At 50.2% G+C, this 21,635-nt stretch overlaps 1 protein-coding gene across 1 annotated transcript in view; it reads right to left on the bottom strand.

Moving 5' to 3' along the window:
• The window catches only part of COL4A1 (collagen type IV alpha 1 chain), a 151,914-nt gene that overhangs the window by 24,639 nt on the left and 105,640 nt on the right, over nt 1-21,635 (bottom strand). Inside the window, exons 18-30 of the mRNA XM_057533226.1 lie at nt 21,333-21,374; nt 19,734-19,818; nt 19,369-19,404; nt 17,109-17,273; nt 13,881-13,976; nt 11,836-11,919; nt 11,217-11,287; nt 7,360-7,551; nt 6,631-6,799; nt 4,214-4,306; nt 4,019-4,123; nt 2,157-2,254; nt 199-349 (exon numbers count right to left, since the gene is read on the bottom strand). Of these exons, the coding sequence (XP_057389209.1) occupies nt 199-349; nt 2,157-2,254; nt 4,019-4,123; nt 4,214-4,306; nt 6,631-6,799; nt 7,360-7,551; nt 11,217-11,287; nt 11,836-11,919; nt 13,881-13,976; nt 17,109-17,273; nt 19,369-19,404; nt 19,734-19,818; nt 21,333-21,374 (1,387 nt within the window). The remainder of the gene's footprint in view (nt 1-198; nt 350-2,156; nt 2,255-4,018; nt 4,124-4,213; nt 4,307-6,630; nt 6,800-7,359; nt 7,552-11,216; nt 11,288-11,835; nt 11,920-13,880; nt 13,977-17,108; nt 17,274-19,368; nt 19,405-19,733; nt 19,819-21,332; nt 21,375-21,635) is intronic.

The raw sequence follows: 21,635 nt of genomic DNA, 5'->3' as shown, positions 1-21,635 counted from the left end.
GAAGAAGTCGTGAATGCACCACATGGGGACACAGTGGTGCGAGCGCCTACCACCCACTCACGCCGCTCGCCAGGAACCCGTCTAGAAGTTTCATCGTTCACGCAACAGACATTTACTGGGCCCTAATAGGTGCTCTGCGGAGACACAATAGACAGACCCCGTCCCTACCACGAGCTGGATTTGCCCGTAAGAAGTCACCTCTGAGTCCCTGAAGGCCTGCAGGGCCGATAGCGCCGTGCTCTCCGGGAACGCCTGGTCCCCCGATGTTTCCCTTCTCTCCAGGGGTGCCGGGGATGCCAGGGAGTCCTGGCAGACCTTTGAGTCCCGGCAGACCAACTCCAGGCTCGCCCTGGAAACCCCAAAGCACAGAGAAGCCAGTGACCCTCAGAGCCCGCGATTTTACCAGGCCAAGAGCGTACGTGTTAAACGATGCTGCCGGTGCATTTACAAGAACGGTATTTGTCCCACCTTCCAGCTGGCGGAGCTTCTTCACACCTATTGTTGCCTTTCAATCTCACTACAAGCCGAAAGGCAGGTAATTTTTATTATTTTATTTTCACAAAGGAGGAAAGCCAAGGCTCGCCTGTTTGGACAGCTTGTCCACAGTCAGAGAGGCAGGAGTTCCTTCCGCTGGGTCTCGGCCCCTAGACGCTGCTGCCCTGAGTCTACACAGCAGGAACAACACCCAGCATGGTGTGTGGCCAGCGAATCGGTATTAAGAGGTGGAAAGTTCCAGGACTGGAACAGAACTCCATTTACTTCATTTTTTTGATGAAACGAAAGCTCTCATGTCAAATTAAACGCTTAAAACCTCTTCATGAATTAAAGGGCTTTGACACACACAGATGATTAAAAATAAAGGCAGTATTTTGAGGGCCTGAAGGAGCATTCAAAGCACCCCAATTTGAGCACCGACGGGCCGTGTGAAGCAGAAGGTGGACATTATGTCACAGCGCCCCTCTGGCATCCCTGAAGGCGACAACTTCCAGATGAGGACCAGGTGGCGGTAGGCGGGCAGTGGTGGCTTATCCACGTGGCCCTGCGGTGAAATCTGCAAACTGGAGGGAACTCAGTCCAAGGGATTTTGAAAAAGCTCAGTATTTCAAATCGTAAACCAAATCCTTAATTCCAGTTCCATTCGGCACTTACTAGCTCGTGAGCCAGTGCTTGAGGCGATCTACATACTGCGGTCACTGACTCACTTTCACACCCAGTGTGGGTCATCAGGGGAGGGCGGGGGTGTGTCACATAAAGAAGGCCACGTACTCCACGTCAGCCTCACGGGGCAGGGACACCCCCTCGGGTCAGGCGTTCCTCAGGAGGTACCTTCCCCAGCATCACTGAGGCACAGCTGCCAGCGTGCACCCCCGCCCATCCCCAAGGCAAGGGCAAGGGCTGTGTGTCGGCAAAGGTGCATCTCCTGGCCGTGGCCTTTCTCCCAGGTAGGACAGATGCCTTCTGGCAATTTCACTTCCCTTCCTTATAATCAGAACAGGAGAGGATCTAACCAACAGTCGCCTGTACTTGCTGAGCGAAACTGCACGTATCAGCAAGCGGCAGAGGGGTGTTTGGGGGCAAAGAGAACCCTGACGTCACACTAGTCCCGGGGTCCCCAACCAGGGCCCTTTGCCCCACGGTGACACCGGGTAACGTCCGGAGATGTTTCTGGCGGTCACACTGGGCATGCACGTCGGGGTGCTCCTTTGGCATCTGTGGGTCGGGGCCACGCAGGAGGCTGCTAAAGACCCCACAGCATTCAGGGCAGCCCCACCACGAGGAATTATTGGACCCGAATGTCAGTGTCACTGAGGCTGAGAAAGGCTGCTGTCCACCCTGCTGGGGGCTGTTAGGTCACTCAGGACAATAGCTCCCAAACAGCTTTCTCCTTCCACTCGTGGTACGACACACATCGTACCTGAGATCCAGGACACACACAGGCAAGAGCCCACTCACAAAGCAGGAACAAATGATTCTCCCCAAAATAGGCACGACCGCGTGCTACCCCGTGTACTTTGGTACTTTCTATCTGATGCTATTTCATTCAAACACAAAACACGCTGACCCAACATACCCTATGAGGGTATAGCCCACAATTTATGCGTCCAGTTAACCACAAGGATGGGGAAACAGCAATGCAGAGAACGCTCAGTGCCCACCTTTTGGCCAGGCGGACCTGGGTTGCCGGGTAAGCCATTGAAACCTTGGCGACCGGGATTTCCAGGAGGTCCAGTGTCTCCAGGTAAACCGTCAACACCTGTTTGGAAGAGTCAAAAAAAATCATGCATGTAAAAATACCATTCCCTACTTTCTCCACTTCTTTCACACCTGCTCAGATGAACCTGAACAGATTTGAGGGCGCCAACAAGGAAGATGAGACCATCCTGGTCCAGGGGTAGCCTGGGGGCAGGGAGCATTTGCAGCGCCGGACGCCCCTTCCTCTTTCTCCCTCACACCCGCCCCCCTCCCTTCCTTTTCTTCTACGCACTTAGAACTTTCCTCTCCTATCCGCTCCCCGCAAACGAACCAAACCAAACCAAACCAAACCAGCATTTGCAGACTGGGAATGGCTATTTAGACTCTGGCAACTCCGAGTGTGGTCCGGAACGTCCCTGTCGCCTGGTTAGAAATCCAGCCTGGATATCCCCACGCAGACCCGCATCTTAACAAGACCCTTCGTGATTCCCGGACACGTTCGAGTTTGAGAAGAACCACTTTAGACCACCTGTTCTCCAACTGCACCACATTGGAGGCACGTGGGGACATTTAGAGACTGGGTCCTGCCTCTGATGGGCTTTCTGACGGCTGCCCACGTGGCTATAAATGGCAGCAAAGTGTGAGAGCCGCTGGGCTAGGCTCTCTCTGTGATGGAAGGTTGGGGACACGCAGTGATCTGCAAGTTTGCAGAAACACAAACCTGAATCGCCCGTGGTGTAGGGCTGCTGTTTCGAGGGGCCTGACAGACAGTGCACATAACTCCAGGCAGCTTCGTGCAATGTGGGCAAAGGCTCTCTGATTAAGGAGGCCTTCCTCAGCTAAATTCTACCTGCCGTGATGGCAGTGGTCTGGTTCTCCCATGGAACATGCCCGAGGCCTGAGCACTGCCCCTGTGACGCTGGAGGGTCACTGGGGGGCCTTCTGCCCCATGAGCCTGGCAGAAGTGGCCATGAGCGCGGTGGGCATCACGCGGCTCCCGGGGAAACAGGCCGCTGTCTCCCGTCCCTGAGCGCGAAGGCCTGCAACCTTGAGAGCGGGTGCAATGCAGAGCCCTAGACAAGAAGCCCAGAGGCTGGACAAATCTTTAAACTAAGTTTTGGTGAAACGGCGGTAAAACTGGGGTCGGGATGCCGGCCCAAAGGGAAATGACAGGCCCCTCACTGCTCACAGCCCTTCTGGGCTCTGGACCAAAGTCCCTAACGGCCAGTCTGCACATCAGTTTCCCTGAAGGACTAAGAAAGCAGCAAAAAGGGTGAAACGGTCCTCTTTACTTCCTTACAATTTTCAGAAAGAAGTACTGGCTCTGGAACGTCCATGCGTGTGAGGGCCTCTCCCCCAAGAGCAAGGCCCCTCCTCATTTTCACCGCACCATCCCCCTGACCTTCCCCCGCCTTCCAGACCAGCCTGGTCCAGGCCCCGGCGGGCTGTGTGTTCCCTTCACGGATGAGAGAGAGACCCCCTTGAGGGTAGGTTTAGGCAAACGTGGCATCTGCCAGCTCCCTGGGCAGCTTGGGGTCCTTAAGGTCCCAACCCCTTCCCACCAAACCACTCGGCCGGGAGCCCACGTCACTCAACACCTCGGTGACCGGAATCTCCAGCCTGCACACTGCGCAGCTCTTTCGCTAACTCGCACATGGTGTGTTTACGTCCACCGCCTCTTTTCTTCTAGAATTCACGTGAGGACGAGCGGAGAGACCACAGCCCTTGGTGCTAACCAGCTGGGGACGGGCGCCACCGTCGGGGCCCACGCGGGCAGTGGCCAGAGCAGCGGCCCACCCAAGGCTGCCTGGTCCTGCGGGTTTACCTTTGGGGCCGGGAGGCCCTGGAAAGCCAATCCCAGGCTGGCCGACTGAACCCTTCTCTCCAGAGAGACCCGGCCTTCCCGGGGTTCCAGGAAAACCTCGGTCACCTGCGGTGAGAAAGACCAGTGGTCAGCGTGAGAAAAACGTGAGCACATTTCCCCCACCCCAAGCCTCCAGATGAACGAGGCTCTGAGTACCTTGGGGCCCCTGGTAACCGGGGGACCCCGGAAGTCCTGCAGCTCCAGGGGGACCGGGTAAGGGCATGACTTTTCCTTCTTCACCCTTGGGACCTGGGGGAAAAGAGCAAGGACACAGCGTGAGGGCTGCTGCATCACATCCTTGCCTGCACGCCTCCATCCCTTCCTTCTCCTTTTCCAGAATCTCTCACAGAGAGCTCCTCTTCTCCCAAAATGACCTAGACGTTCGTTTGACACAAGAATTCTTTAAGCGTCCAAAACAAGAGTCACGAAAAGCTAAAAACTCTACAACAATAAACAGTGAGATGACCCTGGGTATCAATTAATCTGTCTCAAAAAGTCAAAGCCTTTCCACCGTTCTCTCTCAGTTTCTCAGACAGGATTGGTTGTAAGTTGCTCTGAGGCCCACATCTGGTGGGAAGTTATCTTCACGACATGCCCCGTGGGTGATATCGTTACCCTAACGGTGAGCTGGACGGTTCTGTGGTATCTCCAGCCCAGAAAAGCCACCTTTTCCATCTCCAAACTGGGAGGTGCAGGCGCAGCCCCGGGTGCCCGTGCCTACGAGATCCACTGGGTGTCAGGATTGAGCTGTTACGGAAGGACCAAGGGCTCATCTCCACTGAACCGTCACATACCTTAAAGAACTCAGGATCTGAAGGGCCTCCCAGGGACAGCCAACACTTGCTTTAGCTACAGACTGTGGGAAGCACCAGGGCCTGACCCCAACACATCTTTGCTATCAGCTCCAGCCCTGGGAACAGGGCTTTTATGACCATCAGACTAAACACAGCTCTGGCAGATCAAAGAAGTCGGGTTTCTAAGCCCAAAGCTGCCTGGGTCTGGATGGCCAAGGAACCCTCCAGAATGCGGACAACTGACCGACAGCACTTTCAGCATTGCCTCTTTCGGGAACCCTCTTCCCATCCCGTCAAGAGGTATCTGTTTGTGTCCCACTGGCTTTTCTGATGGTAGTTTCTGGCCGAGGAAAAAAAAACCTGATTCCTTTTTACACGCTGCAAGTGTTCAGATTCTGGAAGCACGAAGAACACTTGAGATGGCGATTTGGGAATTAGGAGTGTGGGGTTAGTGACCAGAGGCCCCTTTCCGAGACCCGGGGTGTTTCTCCGTCAAACCCAGCATTTTCCTGCCCCGAAAGGAGTCGTAAGAGAGACGTTCCTGGGTTCCTCGCTAATCAAAGAGCAATCATCAACGGAGTCCTCACTTGGTGAGTAACCAACGATCACCCAACGATGACGATAACAATAGCCCTTCCAGCAAGGCGCTGTACTTGGACCTCCGTCAAAGGCTGCTGATGTGTCCTGCACTACAAAGCTGACGAACCCTACACTGGGTCTTCATAAGGAAATAACAGTTCCCAGTGGGGACAGGAACTGACGAAACTTGGGCTGGATACATGGCTCGGGACAGAATCAGCAAACGTGTGAGAGCAAGGCCAGACTGTAATCGCTGCTGAGTCTCTCCTGTTGGAAACCTTGTTCTTCCAGCTTCTTAGTTACTAGGCTTCTCCAGGCTTACTGGCCACACACCTTTAACCACCCCAAATCACCTTTCATTCATTTCTACAACTCTTAAGCCATCTTAGTCACAGCACACGTGCTTCTGTCCTCTGTGTCCAGGCCGTTCCTGGCCTCTTCTCCTCCAGGTTTCCTAGGCAATGATGTCAATGTTCCATTTCTTCCCGGAATCATATTCAACTAAGAAGTCACTGACAGCCTACTGTGTGCGGGGCCCGGGGACCCCCTTTCACTTCCGTCCCTGAAGATAAGCCCGTCGTGAGGACGCAGTGGAGCGCGTCCGTGGGAAACCCTCACACAGCCCCCTCCCACGTTCTCCACCAAAGCCCGGGCGGTGGGCTCCAGGAGGGTGGGCGGCCTCTGACTTGCTTCCTCTCTGGTCGCTTAGCTCAGCGCGTGGCACACAGAACCACGTGGAAAAACAGTCAACAAACGGCTGGAACTACCCCGAAATTCAACAGCCAAGTCAGAGCAGCTGTGGATCAGTCACTGAGCGTGTGCACCTCAGCGGAGGGGTGAAGAGTAAGTATGTGGCTTGGGATACACAGAAGCCAAAAGGGACCGCTCATCGGGGAGAAACAGAAGACGGGCTCAGGCTGGCATCACTTCCACATCCACACAAAAGGCTGACCTTCTCTGCTGCATATGGCGTACTTATTTATAAGGAAATCACCTATACCTTCAAGTTCCTGTTATCCAGACCCTCCACGCCACTGGCCCATCTCATAAAGGAAGGAACGAGATACAGAAACACTAAGGAAAGGTTGCTCAGGCCTCATCCCCCCTCCTGGCAGAACTGAAACCAGACCCACGTCCCCATGTCACTGAGCCCAGGGCTCCTGGCATCTGCGTGTGGCACTTGAGGTCCCCAGGCCTCACCTGGCAGGCCTGGGGACCCGGGGTTTCCCGGAAAGCCCATCTGTCCTTTGTCACCAATGGGGCCAATAGGGCCAAACCCTGGAGGCCCAGGAGGGCCGACATCACCACGGCTGCCGGGGAATCCAACTCCTCCCGGGGGGCCACGTTCTCCTTTTAATCCTACTGAACCCTGAAGCGAAAAGAGAAAAAGACAAGTTAGCAGACATACCAGCACTCCGATCTGCGTCGCATTTTTCCACCATCCATGGTAAAAAAGTGCCAGAGTTTAACTAGCTGTGCTACTTATTAACTTCAACCCGTCTGCAAAGGTCACCTTGTAGTTAATAAATGAAACCGGCATTCTCTCCTCTAAGCTGAGCAATCGCCCTCCCAACCCAGACATAAGGAGACGCTCCAAAGAGGAAGGCACTTATATCTGGAATCTTCTTTGAAAGGGTGACTTGAACGCCGCTAACTTTAAAATTCACCTCCCGTCCGACATATGGAGGTCTTTTCAGTTCCCCCAGATCCATCAGAAGACACTGACCCCTTATCACCTAATCGTTCAAGTCAAGGCTATCACACCTAGGTTTACAGACTACAGTTTTCCAGTGAACGTGAGACAAGTTCGTTTACAACAAGGACCCCCCCGGTGAAAACAGGTCGACATGATACCAATTACTCCTTCCTCCATTCTTTGCATAGCCATCATCTGTCAAGCGCACCTTCAAAGTCTGGGAATCAACATACCGGGGAGCCTTTGGGGCCGGGCAGACCCGGATGGCCGTCTCTTCCGGGAGAGCCTGCTCTGCCTGGCATGCCGGGCTGGCCTGGGAAACCCGGGTCCCCTTTGTCGCCCTTGAGTCGCATTTCGAAGTAAATCTCGCCAGGCTCGCCCTTGGTTCCTGGCTGGCCCATCAGCCCTGGCACACCTTGCGGTCCCTGCGAGAACAAAGCCTTATGAGGCCACCACTGAAGACGCCCATCCATAGAGCAAACCGACAACAAGGAAATCAGGACTCCACCTTGAAAAGTGGGGATGGGTTTAGAGCTCCCCGTTCCCTGTGTAGGAGCAAAAAAAAGCCAGCAGCTCTGTGACAAAGCCCTGACCTGACCTCACTGCTGTGCGGCCCTTAAAGAGCCTCTAGTAATGGAGACGGGGACAGGGCGGGAGAGCAAAGGAGAAGCGCTGGGCCCAGCCCGTAGATCAGTCCTTAGGTAGCTTTCTTGTCTCTTACAACTGCTGACATTCCCAAGAACAGCTCAGCTACGGCTGGAAGGGGCTGGATGTACGATTCCCGGGCCCAGGAACCAGAGATGGAGGCTGAGAACAGCCACGTTTCCTAAGTCTGGTCGGTGCTGAAATCACACAGCTTGCCTCTCACGCGCACAGCCCTAATCCCGGAAGAGATAAGGAGGCCCAGAGCACCTGGAAAGAGGCAAGTCGGGGAAGGGAGCACCAGGGCAGCTCTGCAACTGGGCTTTTGAGCTGTCAGCAGAATAGAATTAAGTTTCCCAAGAGACACACACTGGAACACTTCTCAGTTCCTGGAAAGGGGGGTCTTCAAGGAATGCCCACCCCCTGGATGGTTCCTCCGCCAGCTCCCCTTGAGAGTGGGGTTCACCAGGAAGAGGCCCAAGGCTTTAAACAACTGCCTCAGTTACCTGTTCTCTGAGAGAGGGATCTCTTCAACCTCCCCACTCACTTGGCAGAATTTAAACTCTTGAAGAATTCATGTGGTTTGAACTCCTTTTTGTAAACTCCCTTTGAAACGGTTCTTGGATGTAGGTGAACCGCAGTGCGTGCACACACACACGCATGCACACACACACACACACACACCCCTCTGTGTGTACCTGTAACATGTACTCCTCAAAGTACTGGACACAGCTGGTTGGAGCTGGCCCTGAGCTGGAAGTGCCCCTTGTGACAGAGGACACTTCACTCAGATCTACTCAGGGAAGGAAGGGGAAAGATACCCAATCTATCGTATTTACTCTAGTCCTACTATCTCCACCAGCCACCCGCCAGAAAGTCTAGCAGAGGACATGGAAAATTCATTATTTGGTTGAAAGCTGCTGTGGTATTTTGTCGCTTTTTCTCTCTAGTTAACATTAGCTCCTGTACCTCCCTAAGGCCCAGCTAATCTTGGAAGCCCTTCCGGATAGGCCCTGGTGGCCTTCTCCCGTGTTTCCTCCGTGTCCTGTATGGTCCTCCTTGCTCTGTTAGGGACATTTGCTTGCCTTCTGTCTCTCCACTAGCCTTTCAGGGCTGTGAGGGCAGGACCAAGGCTTCCTGTCTGTGTGTCCTTAATGTCTACAAGAGGGAGGTACCGGAGGACGTGTATGTTGAACCAGCAATGTTCACCAATAAAAAGTAAAGGCCAACGTAAGAAATTACAACCAGTGCATATTTTTCTCAAACCGGAAGCACCCCTTATGTTATTTTATGTTGATTATTCACAGCTTAGAAGTATGGTATTTTCTAATACTATGAGCACAGGGTGAGAAAAATACAAGTTTTTATTTTCATACGGATGACCGTGTCAGCCATCGTCCTGTTTAAGGGAGAAATCTAGGACTTCTTTGAAAATTGACATTTACAACCCTAGGACATCTCACGTGGATTCTTTGCTAATCCTAAGTGATTCAAGGGTCTTTTGATGCACATCCCGCAGGATAAATGTCGAAGAATCAGACGCTGTCTTGGAAGTTTAGCGTTGGCTACGTAAGTTGGAGGCGATCTGACAACTTGTGCAGTCTGCTTCTAGAAAGTAGTGCCACCATGGGAAAAGCTGGGAGAAGTTCGTTTCAATTAACCCAGGTCACCCCCAGTGACCCCGGACCTGCCTGGGGGCTGGGCTTCGTCATCTCGGCCTGGAGCCCGCCTCTTGTGGTCTGTCCTCCTTTCCCCAAATCAAACCCTCAGCTTTCAGAGGACATGTCCCAGAAACGCTACCTAAATCAAATGCAGAATCAGAGCTTTCTTCACTGGAATCTGCTTTCCAGTTTGCTCCCCTGGTTGGCGGAGCCTCTTTTAGCCTCCAGCCAAATTCGAAATAAGGGTACCACATTTTTGAGCTAGTTAAACCACGGAGCTATGATATAGCATCTAATAAAAGGAAAATGATTATCTTCTCTTAGGTTATTTACCCACAGAACAGTTTTTAGAAGTGTTTTCCCTCTGCACCAAGAAAGATGCTCCCTGGATGGGCAAGGCATGGGGATTCGCATTTTTGTTGGACATTTTCTTTGTTTTTTTCTTTATCGTGACTTCTCCTCAACCATCCTCCTTCCTCTTTTCTCATTTATATTGGATTTGGGGCTGGGGGTGGGCGGGTGTCTGCACTGGGTTCCAGGCAGAGTGGAGGCAGGAAGTATTCCAGGAAGGCCGAGTAGATAAAGACCGTGCCCAGACTATGTCTGTTGCCTTCAAAGTTGTTCCCACTTTGATCACCACCACAGTCAGCGTTCCCAGCTTTGTGAACTTCCAACTTATTTAGAAATATGTTAAACAAGTGCGACTTCTAACTTAGCTCCCCAGGCACCAGGGAAGTTCTGGAAAGCAGAAGCCCATGACTTAACTTCAAAAGGAGAAAACTATTGCTGGATTCCAGCTGTTTCATTCCTATTTCAACTCACTTTTGCCCTGACCTGCTTTTACAGAACCTTCCAGAAATATCTTCTTAAATTACAAATGTTAAAGACCTACAACCAAAAAAGAATAATGCTAAAGATTTGACTTTCTTTCCATTTACGACAAAAGAAAAGGAAAAAGAAAAAAAGGAATGAAAGAAATTGTAGAAACTGGTTAATGCTTAACAGAACTGAGAAGCACAAAGAAAATACTAGAACAAAGCCCAAAGGCTTAAAAGCTTTAGAAATAGAGCTGATTACATGCACAAAAAAATAACGTCCTTCAATATTTAAGATTATTACTATAATCTGCTATTCAATGGCTTCTTTTAAAACAACGTAGAAAGGTTAAGAAAATGGTGTTCTGTCTAACTGAAAGGTTTCATGTCCTTGTGATCGAGATATTTCATCTATAGATTTGAAAAAGTGTCTTTGCAATAGATGTTGGTGATAGGAGTATTCAAATTCTGTATCTGTAAGAAGAAGAAAGGAATCGTTCAAATTCCTAGAGGAAAATCAGCCAGTGCTCCTTCACTGCCATAGACACCGTCAGCGCTGAACTTATTCACTGACAAGCTTTAGATTATCTGGTGTGAGACTGGATGATGGTGTAAAAAGACAACTCAACAGTGTGGCTGCTAGAGGTGACTCTTGGTAGCACCAGAGACCCTGCGGGAAAGTGACCACAAGCACTCGGTCATGCCTGGAAACAGGTAAGCGGCAACTGAATTCTGACCAGGTGAGAAGAAAGGCAAGTTGGGGTGCAGGTTCTGGATGCAATGGTCCTACTTATCCTCAGGTCAATCAGTCAGGAGAGACACGGGGAGTAATTCTAACTGCTCGACAAAGTGATCCTTTACCAGCTCCCAAATAAAGCAGGAGTCCATATGCAAATGCAACGATACGTGCCTTTGCTGGTTTGCTCGGTGGCAACTTCTAATATGTCTAGGAACTCAGACAGGTTTACTTACAGGCAATCCTTCAAGACCATCCCTGCCGGGTAAACCTCTGTCGCCCTTGGCCCCTGGCTGTCCTGGGAAACCTTTCGCAAGAGACAGAGGAAAGATTCAGCACATTGTTGATGAGACACTTTCAAAGAGCTGAAAACATTTTTACCTTTTCACGATTCAAAAGTGCAAAGATCTTCATACTAAGTAGATGATGTTTGAAGCATCTCGAGACAGTAATAACAAAAATGCCCAAGATGGGCTCAGAAGGGGGAAGAGGGACCCCCAAATGCACACGAGTAACACTGATGCGGAATGGCTACAAACCCCCGCCCGCAAGCCCAGGGGCCACTTAAACCAAAGCAGGCAGGTAACCTCCTCTGAGATAAGGAAATTTGCAGAGCTGTGTGAACCATATGCTGCTATCCTTTGACTAGGAAATCTTTCTGATGCTGAATTTGTAAGTCATCTTGATAATTTTCAACAAAATGGACAAATCCTAGAACTGTGGCTTCACATTCTCATCTCGTGCTTTAGTGTTGATGGAGAAAATCAGGTCAGGGAGTAAGATATGCTTCACTGTGAAGGTTCCAACCCATCAAAGCAAATTCTGACCTGGTCCCTTTCACATTTGGGGCCTTACCTATTTCTCCGGGGGGTCCCTGTGGCCCTGGGGGCCCACGAAGTCCTGTTGAGTCACAGATGAGGCAACTATCTCCTTTCTGACCTAAAAAAGGAGACACGGGGTATTATATAGAACAGGTGAGCAGAATCCCCTGAAGCATAGGGACAGCACAGGAGAGGGAAGAGGAGGCCACCGTTTACCCAACACCTGCTCCAGATGCGTCCACCTGCCAGTGGCCGTGTGTCCCTGACACGGGGCCCACCCTCCGCCCTCTGCACACATCACAGGTAACCACGGGTGCCCTTCTAAGGAATCCCATCCTTCTGCCCTGCCAAGGCACAGGCCCTGCCTCACTAAAAAGTGATCCAGAACTCCGTTTTCCCATCAGCCTGAGATGACTCGACTCTGTCATTTTGTCTCTAATCCTAAAACTTCCCATCATCTTTCTCTTTGATTTTGTATTTTTTAGCCAACTGCACATATAACTCCTGGACTTTAAACCTATGTTCCAGGCTGACAAATGACAGATGGGAGTAAGAAGGCACAAAATCCAGGGCAAAGACCTGACCTGACATGGAGGACCCAAGAGGAGAGGGACCCCAGCACATGAAAATGGGAGGAAATGCCTTTCTTTGGAAACTCTAACCTCTTACATCTTGATTTTCAAACTAAGCTAAAAGGCCTTCGAGTGTCTTAGATGTGCGTGTGTCCTGAACCTTAAATGTCAGGTTTCTAGGCACAGATAAGGCCAACAGAGAGCAGAGCACACGTGGAGAAGCTGTCACTCAGCAGTCACAGAGGCTGGGCTGTGTGCCCCTCGTCCCCTCACCCTGACCGGCACCCCAGCCCCAGGCACACCCCACACCAGGCCCCAGTGTCAGGAACAAGGGCAGAACAGGAGCGCATCAGTGGGAGGGATGCACTGTTAGTTGCCTAGTAACCCAGCCAAGCCGCAGGTGCTATGGGATCCGTGGGTGTCTGTCCTGAGGCTGGACGTGGACGGCGGGGAGACCTCGCACTGCAGTCTGGGCAGGCTGACGGCTCCACCGCGGGGCGTGAAGGCACAGGAAGAAAGAGGCTCCTCTTCGGAGCCGGGGGACGGATGAACACACCTCTCAGTACAAAGAACCTTCCGACCATTGGCTCCGTCACAAAATGGAACAGCCCATCTCAGAAAGTGCTAAGCAACTGGTCACTAGGGAGACTCATGAAAAACAAATGACACGCCAGCTGGTGGCACAATCCTCCCCGCTTGAATTCTAAGATCGCTTTCATCTAAGGTTCTGCAACTTACACGGCTGTCAAAATTCTAAGACATTTTCCATGCATTTGAGCTTCAGACTTTTGAAGAGCAAAAACTCTTTGCGATCCAAAGCCAGAAAAGGGACCCACAGGGATCAGTTTTGGGGGGCCGCCCTCTCTTTGTTCTACTCTCTGGGTATTAAGAGACATATACTGAATAAACACTGGAACATCCTTTGTTTACTCCACTCTAAGACGGGACTGTTTGTGCAGTGATAATCCATCGTTCCCAAGATTGTGAAGGATTATGATGAGTCCCGCGTTGGCATTGCAGACGGCACTTGAAAAGTTTAAGATAAAACTCAGAGCCAAGGGTGGAGGTGGCTGATTCATCAGCGCAGATCTGCTCACACTGATTACGGAAACGGGGATTGAGGGGTGGTGAGCATTCTGTATACACACTTGTGATCCGGCTTCAAGGAAAGACGTGCATTCTCGGAGAATGCAATCTCTGACTCTGAACCGAAGGATCGCAGGAAGGTATCAATCTGAGAATTTAATCTGCTGACCTCACAGAGGGTAAAGAACAGGGAATCTGACTTCAGGGCCCGTCTCCCCGTTGTCTCCCAGGTGATAACTGTCTCTTCAACGCCCAACAATCTCAGCAGAGCTGTCAGGAGACACGTCTTAGGCATGGACTTTGAGGAGAGCTTCAAATAATGGAAGAAGATACCCATGTCCACCCAAAGCCAGTAAGTATGTAGAAATGTATCACACGCCCAAGCACAATCAACATTTTTTTAAAAAATTAAATCTCTCACCTTTTTCTCCAACTTCGCCTGTCAACCCCGGCTGCCCCGGACTTCCGGGAGGGCCCTGGTCACCTGGTGGCCCGGGCTGGCATTCCACAATTCCATCTGCAATGGATGTTTAACAATTAGAGGACCACTCCCACCAAACAGAAGCTAGGTGTTCTCACCCTCTCTTGATTCAATCTATTACAAAACCAAACTTTATTTAGGTTATTTGGCAATAACCTTTGGCAAGGTTATTTAGGTTTATTAGAAATCCAGCTGTGGTCTGCTTTGAAACAATCCTAGTACGTTAACTTGTAAAACATGACCAGCGCACACAGCATCCATCCACGCCCCGTCACAAGCTGTCGATGCTAAAAGTTCTATTTTACAATTCTAACGCTTATTCCAGCACGTTAGCCCTGTCCTGAACCTTATTTCATGTTATCTTGCAAGGTACACACCATCTCCCTTACGTCACAGGTTAAGAAACTGAGGCTCAAAAACTTCAATGATTTGTCCATGTCCTACATCTGTGAAGTCAACACAGAGACTTCAGCAACTTTATGCCTTTTTTTCCTCCTGAGCAAACTTACAGCGAAGTACTCATTATCTTAGAGACACAGACTGCCCGTGGGAAGACAACACTAATTGTTTGTTCCTATTCAATTCTGAGCATTATTGATGTGAAGAAGCATGAAAATGAACTGCAGTGACGCAAACACCATCTGTTGTGGGTTCCAGTAAAAAAAAAGTATTGTTTTCGAATACACACAGTGATAGAGTTTATATTTCCTTCTCCAGTATCTTTGAAGGAAAGTGACAGAGTGCGTGCTTGAACGTGAGGCTCTGCGGGCACCGGTCACAACCGTAGCCCAGACATTCACGGCTGCAGCTCCTACTCCCCCCCAGCTCACACATCAGCTCCATCGGGATGGACAGAGGGCGAGAAGCATCCCCAGCCTTTTGGGCTTTTCACAAGGGATGCTGGGGCAACGGTGGGTGTGCTCTCCGCAGACACAAAGGCCTAAAAAAGAGCCCAAACTTCTCTGCTTGATGACTTTGTTTAGAGCTCAGAGGAAAAAGTTTCAAGTGTGTAAGAAATGAAGTCCAGGGGTTTTTTGTTTGCTTGTAGCTGTTTTCCTGGGAGCTTCTCTGAATAAAGCACAGGCGAGGAGGAACCGTGGGGTGGCCGTATCTCTGCCCTGGGTCCTCTGGCTCCGGCCGGCTCCTTGGTGACCCCATCGGTCTTGAACAGAGTGGAGTCGTTTTTATGCTTCAAAAAGCTTCTCTTAATTCCTTGCCTGGGAAGAACTCATTCCCAGCCCTGCAAGCCGAGGTGGCTGGACCCCCCGATGCTGGAAACACAGGTGCGTGAACGCTAACAGACGTAAAATTATTATTTTTCCAGGACACACCTCCCGCCAGCTTCCTCTCCATCAGAATCCCTACACAGCCCTGGTAGGAAGGCAAGTTACCGTCCTCATCAAAATGAATTTTAAATAATTTTAAGTCTAAAGCAAGAATACAGGGATGTGTCTGAGGGGTTCTGAAGGGCAAGTTCAGGTTCGACGTTTACACGGTCTGCTCAGGGAGGCTCGGCCGTCAAGGGCGGGGAGGGCTGCAGCCACACGGGACCAGAGCGCAGGAGCGGACAGGGCTGAAGGCAGCTCCACGCTCCCCGGTGAAGGAGCAATCGAAGGGTCCCAAAGTGGCGATTCGTTAAGATGCAGCCCCTTTAACGTGCGCTGTAGATGTGTGTAAAAACCTCACTGATAAATGATCGCTCAGCACGCTGTGATTGTGAGTCACCTAATTTGCACAGACTGGAAAGGGCAACCCGGAAACCTGGAGGGTACCTATCCCAACGTAATCAGCCGACACATCCTACACAATTCACAGCAGGGAGAAGTTCAAGTCTTTCCGTGAGACTCGTTCACATTTCAGAACTGGCAAACTACGAATATGAAAAAAAGGTTCTACATCTCCCCACGGTTGGCTCTCTCGCCAGGGTCTTTGCCGATCACTCTTTTTAAAGCTAGAACCCACGCACGGCCCAGACCTCTGTCTTCCCTTCCCGGCTTCCTTTCCTCCTGTATTTGTCACCTCCTGCTACCACATAATCTACTGATACTTATTTACTTGATTTCTGTCTCAGAGTGCATGCCCCAGGAGGACAGGATTGTTTTGTGGGCTTTGTCACAGGTCTTAGGGCAGCGCCTGGTGTATCATAGGCACGCCAATGTTTGTTGAATGAGTAAGTGACCAAGGAATGAATGAATAAGGACCCAAAGGCCCTTCTGACGCCTGCAGCCTCCTCTTGGACACACAGAGAAAAAGTGACTTTGGACTGCATGCCTCGAAGACTTCGATATTTGATCTTCATTCTCCACGTTTCACATCAGAAGGGGAGGAAGTCCCCATAAGGTCACAGGGGACCCATCCCTCTGGCCCATGAACAACAGGTCTGAGGAAGTTCACGCCGCTCCATTCCCAGTGAAGCTTCACATCTGGAATCACTTGTCCCATCCACTCCATATCTGGCCTCCCTACGTAACTTCATCCGTGAGAAGTCCTTTCATGGAGGTGGGTCTGCATTCCAGCAAATAAGCCACCCGGCACCTACAGCGTGGAGACCCCCTTCCCACAACCCACAGAGGACCCGTGCCTCAGACGCTCGGCTGAGCACACGCTGGAGGTCTGAGCTTACGCCCACTGGAACGATTAGTTTAAACCCCCTCAAAGTTTCTTTTATTTTGCATTGCAATTACTCTGGAGCTACAGAGCCCCCTTCACTGAATCAAGAGGTTCCTGTTCCGTGCTCAGCTTTGATGGTGGGCAGACGAGAAAAGTCCAGGTAAACTACCGTTCAGATTTGAAGTCACTTACAGACAAAGCAGCCCCTTCTCCGTGTGTGTGTGTGTGTGTGTGTGTGTGTGTGTGTGTCTTAGTACCAGCTTGTGTCTCTAGATGAACAGAATGCGTTCCTTTCCCAGTAAGAACCCTACAACTCAACTGGTTTGCTTTCTAACTTTAGATGCTGGTTAGGTTGGCCCCTATTCCTCTAAACCAGTTTCATTAGTTTATGTTCACTCTTCCTTTCTGCAGTGACTAACTCTGCAAAGACAACTAAGTGAGATACGAACAATTCATAAGTCGCTGGGCACCCAGCCTCTGGCACTACACCTTCCCCAGCCCTGCCCCCCATCTGTCCTGGACAGGACACCACGCAAAATGGGCCCAGAGGGAACTCACTTGTGTGGCCTGGCTGCCCAGGGGGGCCGGGGGGCCCAGGGGGGCCCGGTAGCCCATCCCTTCCACCTGGTCCGGGCAAGGACACGCCTGGCAAGCCCTGGTCACCTTTCTCTCCTCTTTCACCGGGGAAGCCAGGGGCACCAGTCAGCCCTGGTATCGGGAAGCCTGAAACCAGAACAGAACTCATGGACACAGCACAATACCAAGTGCCATGCCGACAGCCACACTGGTTATCGTCACTCTGTTCACAGGAAAATGACCATGGCTGAAAGGGGAACTGCTCTGGACAAGTGAGAAACTGCATTAGCTTCTCACCACGTAAATGCTGTTGGGCAAAGGCTCCCTACAAAGTCACTGCAAGGAAAAGGGGCTCATTGTGTAGACATTAACATCTGTGAATTTCCTTCAGCGCAAATAGTGTCCCCAGTAGGTTAGAGAGAGTACTTTCCATTTCTGCTTAGAGAATAAAGAAAGGCGTAAGAAGTGTCCTTAAACAAAGCAGACGTGGTCAGGAGGCAAAGTGGGTGGGAAGTGAGTGGGAAGCAGCTAAAGCGCAGAGTCAGGACAAGGAAGACAGCCCCGGAAAGAGCGTGAAGTCAGGTGGAGATCAGAGCTGAGCACGGGAAGTCGAGGTAAGCCGCTGTGAGTTTGGAGGGGACAAGATCGTAGGGCCCTCTGACAGCCGAGAAGGGTTTTGACCTAGTGCTTGAGACACAACGGTCCAGTAGGCTGCAGGTGAAGTGACTTTGTGCTCTGGAGAGCAGAGAGCTGGCCTCTGGTCCCAGCATCCGGCCGACAGGTGCAGGGGCGTGAAAACAGACGGATGAGGTGACACGGGAAGAGTCAGGGCAGAAGGAGCTCCGAGGAAGGATGGACAGACCCCCAAACCCCAAATGTGAACTTGAGTCCCAGGTGAGAGCTTGTGAGTCGCTGAACCTGCGAGCACAGCGCGTAAAAGAACTGGAGGCCATCCGCGGGGGCTCCAGCCCCATCCCTACCCCAGAGCTGGTGTGGGAGAAGGAAAGGAAGGATGAAGGATGACCCTCAGAGAGGCAGGGAGGCGGGACCTGAGGCCGAGGGCCTCCGCAGTCAGCAGGGGGTGGGAGCAGACAAGGCCAGAGCAACTTCAAAGACAGTTTCTAAAAACGACGGCTTAAGACACTAACGGGGTCAGATAGGAGGTTTTAGAAAGTAGAACTGCAGATGCTGCCAGGAGACGTGAAGTAACATGTTCACGAGAACAGCTGGAAGGTCCAGTAAGCTTTGCAACCAAGGAGAGGAAAGGGGTGGAAAAGAGAGAAAAGGGAGGATTCTAAGGGCAGATGCCAAAATTTTAGCAGAAAGGAGGCACGCAGGGCAGTGAAGGCGGCCTTGAGCCACCGCTGCTGCGAATCTTAGACGGTGGGGCTGGGTTGTCCAGGTGTTGTCTGTTCCAGCAAAAACAAAGGAAGGGGTTCTGGGGGGACTTAAGAACTGTCAGGAAGGGAAAAAAGAAACTGACAAAAAAGAATAAGAAATAAAAATTAAAAATAAAAACAGACAAAACCAAAACCTTCAGTTAAGAGCTATGAGCACTTCGTGTGGTATCAATTCCAGGGCACCCGAGGGTTTCAAGCCGAGCACTTGTTACCTCTGCTTTAGGACCTGGGATTACACGCCTGCAGTGTATACAGACGGGCATCTGTACATACAGAGAAGTGCAACTCCCAGCCTCCGATTACGCAATCCGTTAGAAATGCAAAACCAGCACAGAACAGCTGCAGACTTAGTATAAGCTCAGTGACGCAGGAGTCCACCGAGAAGCAAGATGAGAGGTGATTAGATTAGTTAGAAGAGGTTTCAGCCTTGAGTCTGGTCTCAAGCCGAGAAACAAAGGCAATTCCAGACAGGGCAAGGGAGAGCAACGATGCTGGGTGCGGGTGGAGGTCTTCCGACAGGCCGACGGTGCCCCCGGGAGCAGCCGGAAGGAGGCTGAAAGGCAGGGGGTTAGATCAGAGGCAGGGAGACAGGATAACTTGATGAGAGATGTAAGAAGTCCCACCTGTGAAATACATGTTTATAACTACATGTTAACCTGTCATTTACAAAATAAACACTGTCCTAGGAGCACGCGTTGTTTTCAGAGCTAGAAAAATGTGTAACAAAATTGCTAGCCATTGTATGCAAGTATCTAACTAATGCAGAGGACAAACATGTTCAGGAACAGAAACCGCGTAGAAGGTGTACAAATACTCTAAACAAATAATTTACGGATGCTCACCTGGAGAGCCTGGCGGGCCTTGTATTCCTGGGAAACCTAAACGGAAGAAGAGAGAGTGGGACAAACTGAGCCTGGTTCACTCGTGGTTATGTTGAGAATTTCTGTGCTCGTGGGTACCCACGGTCCCGGGGACAGGGAGCTCTGAACTTGGGGAGATGCCGCGCCCCTGACACTGCAGAGATGCAGGGAGACGGGCTCTTGGAAACCCAGTGGGATTGCAGAAGATGAACTTGAACAGCACTCGGTCACCACGTGGTCCTGCATGGCGCTCAGGTGTTATCAAAATGTGCATGAGCGCAGGACAAAGATGGAAAAAAGAAAGGAGACGAGGGAGAAGGAGGGAAAGAAAGAGGGAAGGACCTTACCTTTGGGGCCTGGCTCCCCTTTCAACCCTGGAGCCCCTGGGTACCCCCGCTCTCCTTTCTCTCCCAAGGGCCCGGTGCCGATAACCTGAATTACAGAAGAAAAGATCATCGCGTGGCAGGGCAGGGGACTGTGCTGTATATTACAGCACAGGTGAAGAAATAAACACATTTTTTATTATTTCAAGACATGTGAAAGTAAAGAAGAAATGGTGGTGGAAGAGGGAGGGGAGGGGAGAGGGAGGGGAAGAGAGTGGGGAGCGGGAGAGTATTGAAAACATAAAACGGATATTCGGTATTGCCCTCCTTGCAGAGAACTTTGCCAGGCAGCTCTGCTTCCTTCTGTAATAATCTGCTTGGCAGGAGCTTTACCAATGAAGTCAAGTTAGAACCATATTAATTCTGAGGTTTGGGTATGGAATTTCTCAAAGTCCATGCAAGCTGTAAGAAGAATAGTCTTCTTTAAAGAGTATTATCTGAAAAACTGCCTTAAATTTCCTCAGGCGATATGTAACAGGAACACTCAAATTTTTTTTATTGGAAGATGTTTTATGCTTCACTTTTTTAAATGGTCAAAAGTGGGGACTTCTTTAAGGTCCTCGTAATATGAGGCAAGAAGAAGCCACTGTGGCCTCATTAAAAAGGAGTGAACCAGTTCACCCCAATTCTGAGTTGCTGAAATTCGAAGACAAGGACCATATCAAATATTGCCTATTACCCTTAAGATGTAATTCCTCTGTAGCAATTAAATGATGGGTATTATTAAGGTCTGCTGATGAGGTTAGGGTAAAAAAAGATTATTCAAAGGCAGCTGCTGGATTAGAAATATGGGAAATGGAATCATCTATCGTATGACGTATGATGTGTTAAAAGCATAAGGAGGTCCCATAATACTTTGATCTGGTAATCCTATTTCTGGAAATGCAGCCTAAGGAAGGATTACTCAAATCCCTCACCTAACACACACAGACACACACAGGCACGTACAAACATTCACTACCTCGCTGTACCCATGCAAGAGGGCAGCAGACAAGAGAATGGTCATATTTCACTGTTTCCAAAAAGAATTGGGGCAAAATGGTTACAACAATTATCGCACAGCGCTCTGAAAATGACCATTTGAAGATAACTTGAAAACGTGAAGAATGTTCATTTTTTAAAAAAAATGTTACGTACATTGGCTTGCAAGTATATAAAAATATGTATACGGACAAGGAGTCAAAAGTTATTTGCAAAAAATAAAAAGTGTTTTGCTAAGACAGTCAGATCATGGATGATCTGTTTCTCTGAGTAGCGTTTTCCTTAACAGACCATTATTTTTTTAAGTTTCAAAATGTGTTGCTAATACTCTCATCCATGTGCAACTCTTTTAATTTTAGTGGTCAAAGATATGCAGAAATTGTCCAAATACAATAACGAGTCAATACCAAACGCCACACGATACAAAATATAAATGATTTGTTCAAATTCTGTGCACCCCCTACATCAAAACGTAATTCTAGGAACACTGTGGAGCACGTGGTCTAAGTGACAGGCCAGCCCGTCTCTCTCTTTCCCTCTTTTCAAACGATCTCACAGGCAGCAAATGTCACTGTTACTCACAGTTCCAGGTGGGCCAGGAGGGCCTGCTTCACCTTTGTCTCCCTACAAAAGAAAAATAACTTTACTTGTATTTTTTAATTATGAAGGTTGCCTTGCCAACAGCAGGGCTGAACTTTTTTTTTCCTAGAAAAATAGATTGTGCCCACTGTACACTAACATGATTGTCCTCTCCTTAGAATCTCTCACTGTGATTAGTCTAAAGTGCTCTGCAACTATTACAACCAAAATCCATACATCTCCCCTTGCTTTGCATGTGTGACATCCGAAAATTGAGATTTCTACAAAACATAAATGGAAGGCTAA

Source organism: Balaenoptera acutorostrata, chromosome 18 (genome assembly GCF_949987535.1).
Source record: "Balaenoptera acutorostrata chromosome 18, mBalAcu1.1, whole genome shotgun sequence".
NCBI classification, from domain to species: domain Eukaryota; kingdom Metazoa; phylum Chordata; class Mammalia; order Artiodactyla; family Balaenopteridae; genus Balaenoptera; species Balaenoptera acutorostrata.
Note: the sequence above shows the minus strand (reverse complement) of the source record. Positions and strands in the feature narration are given on the sequence as shown.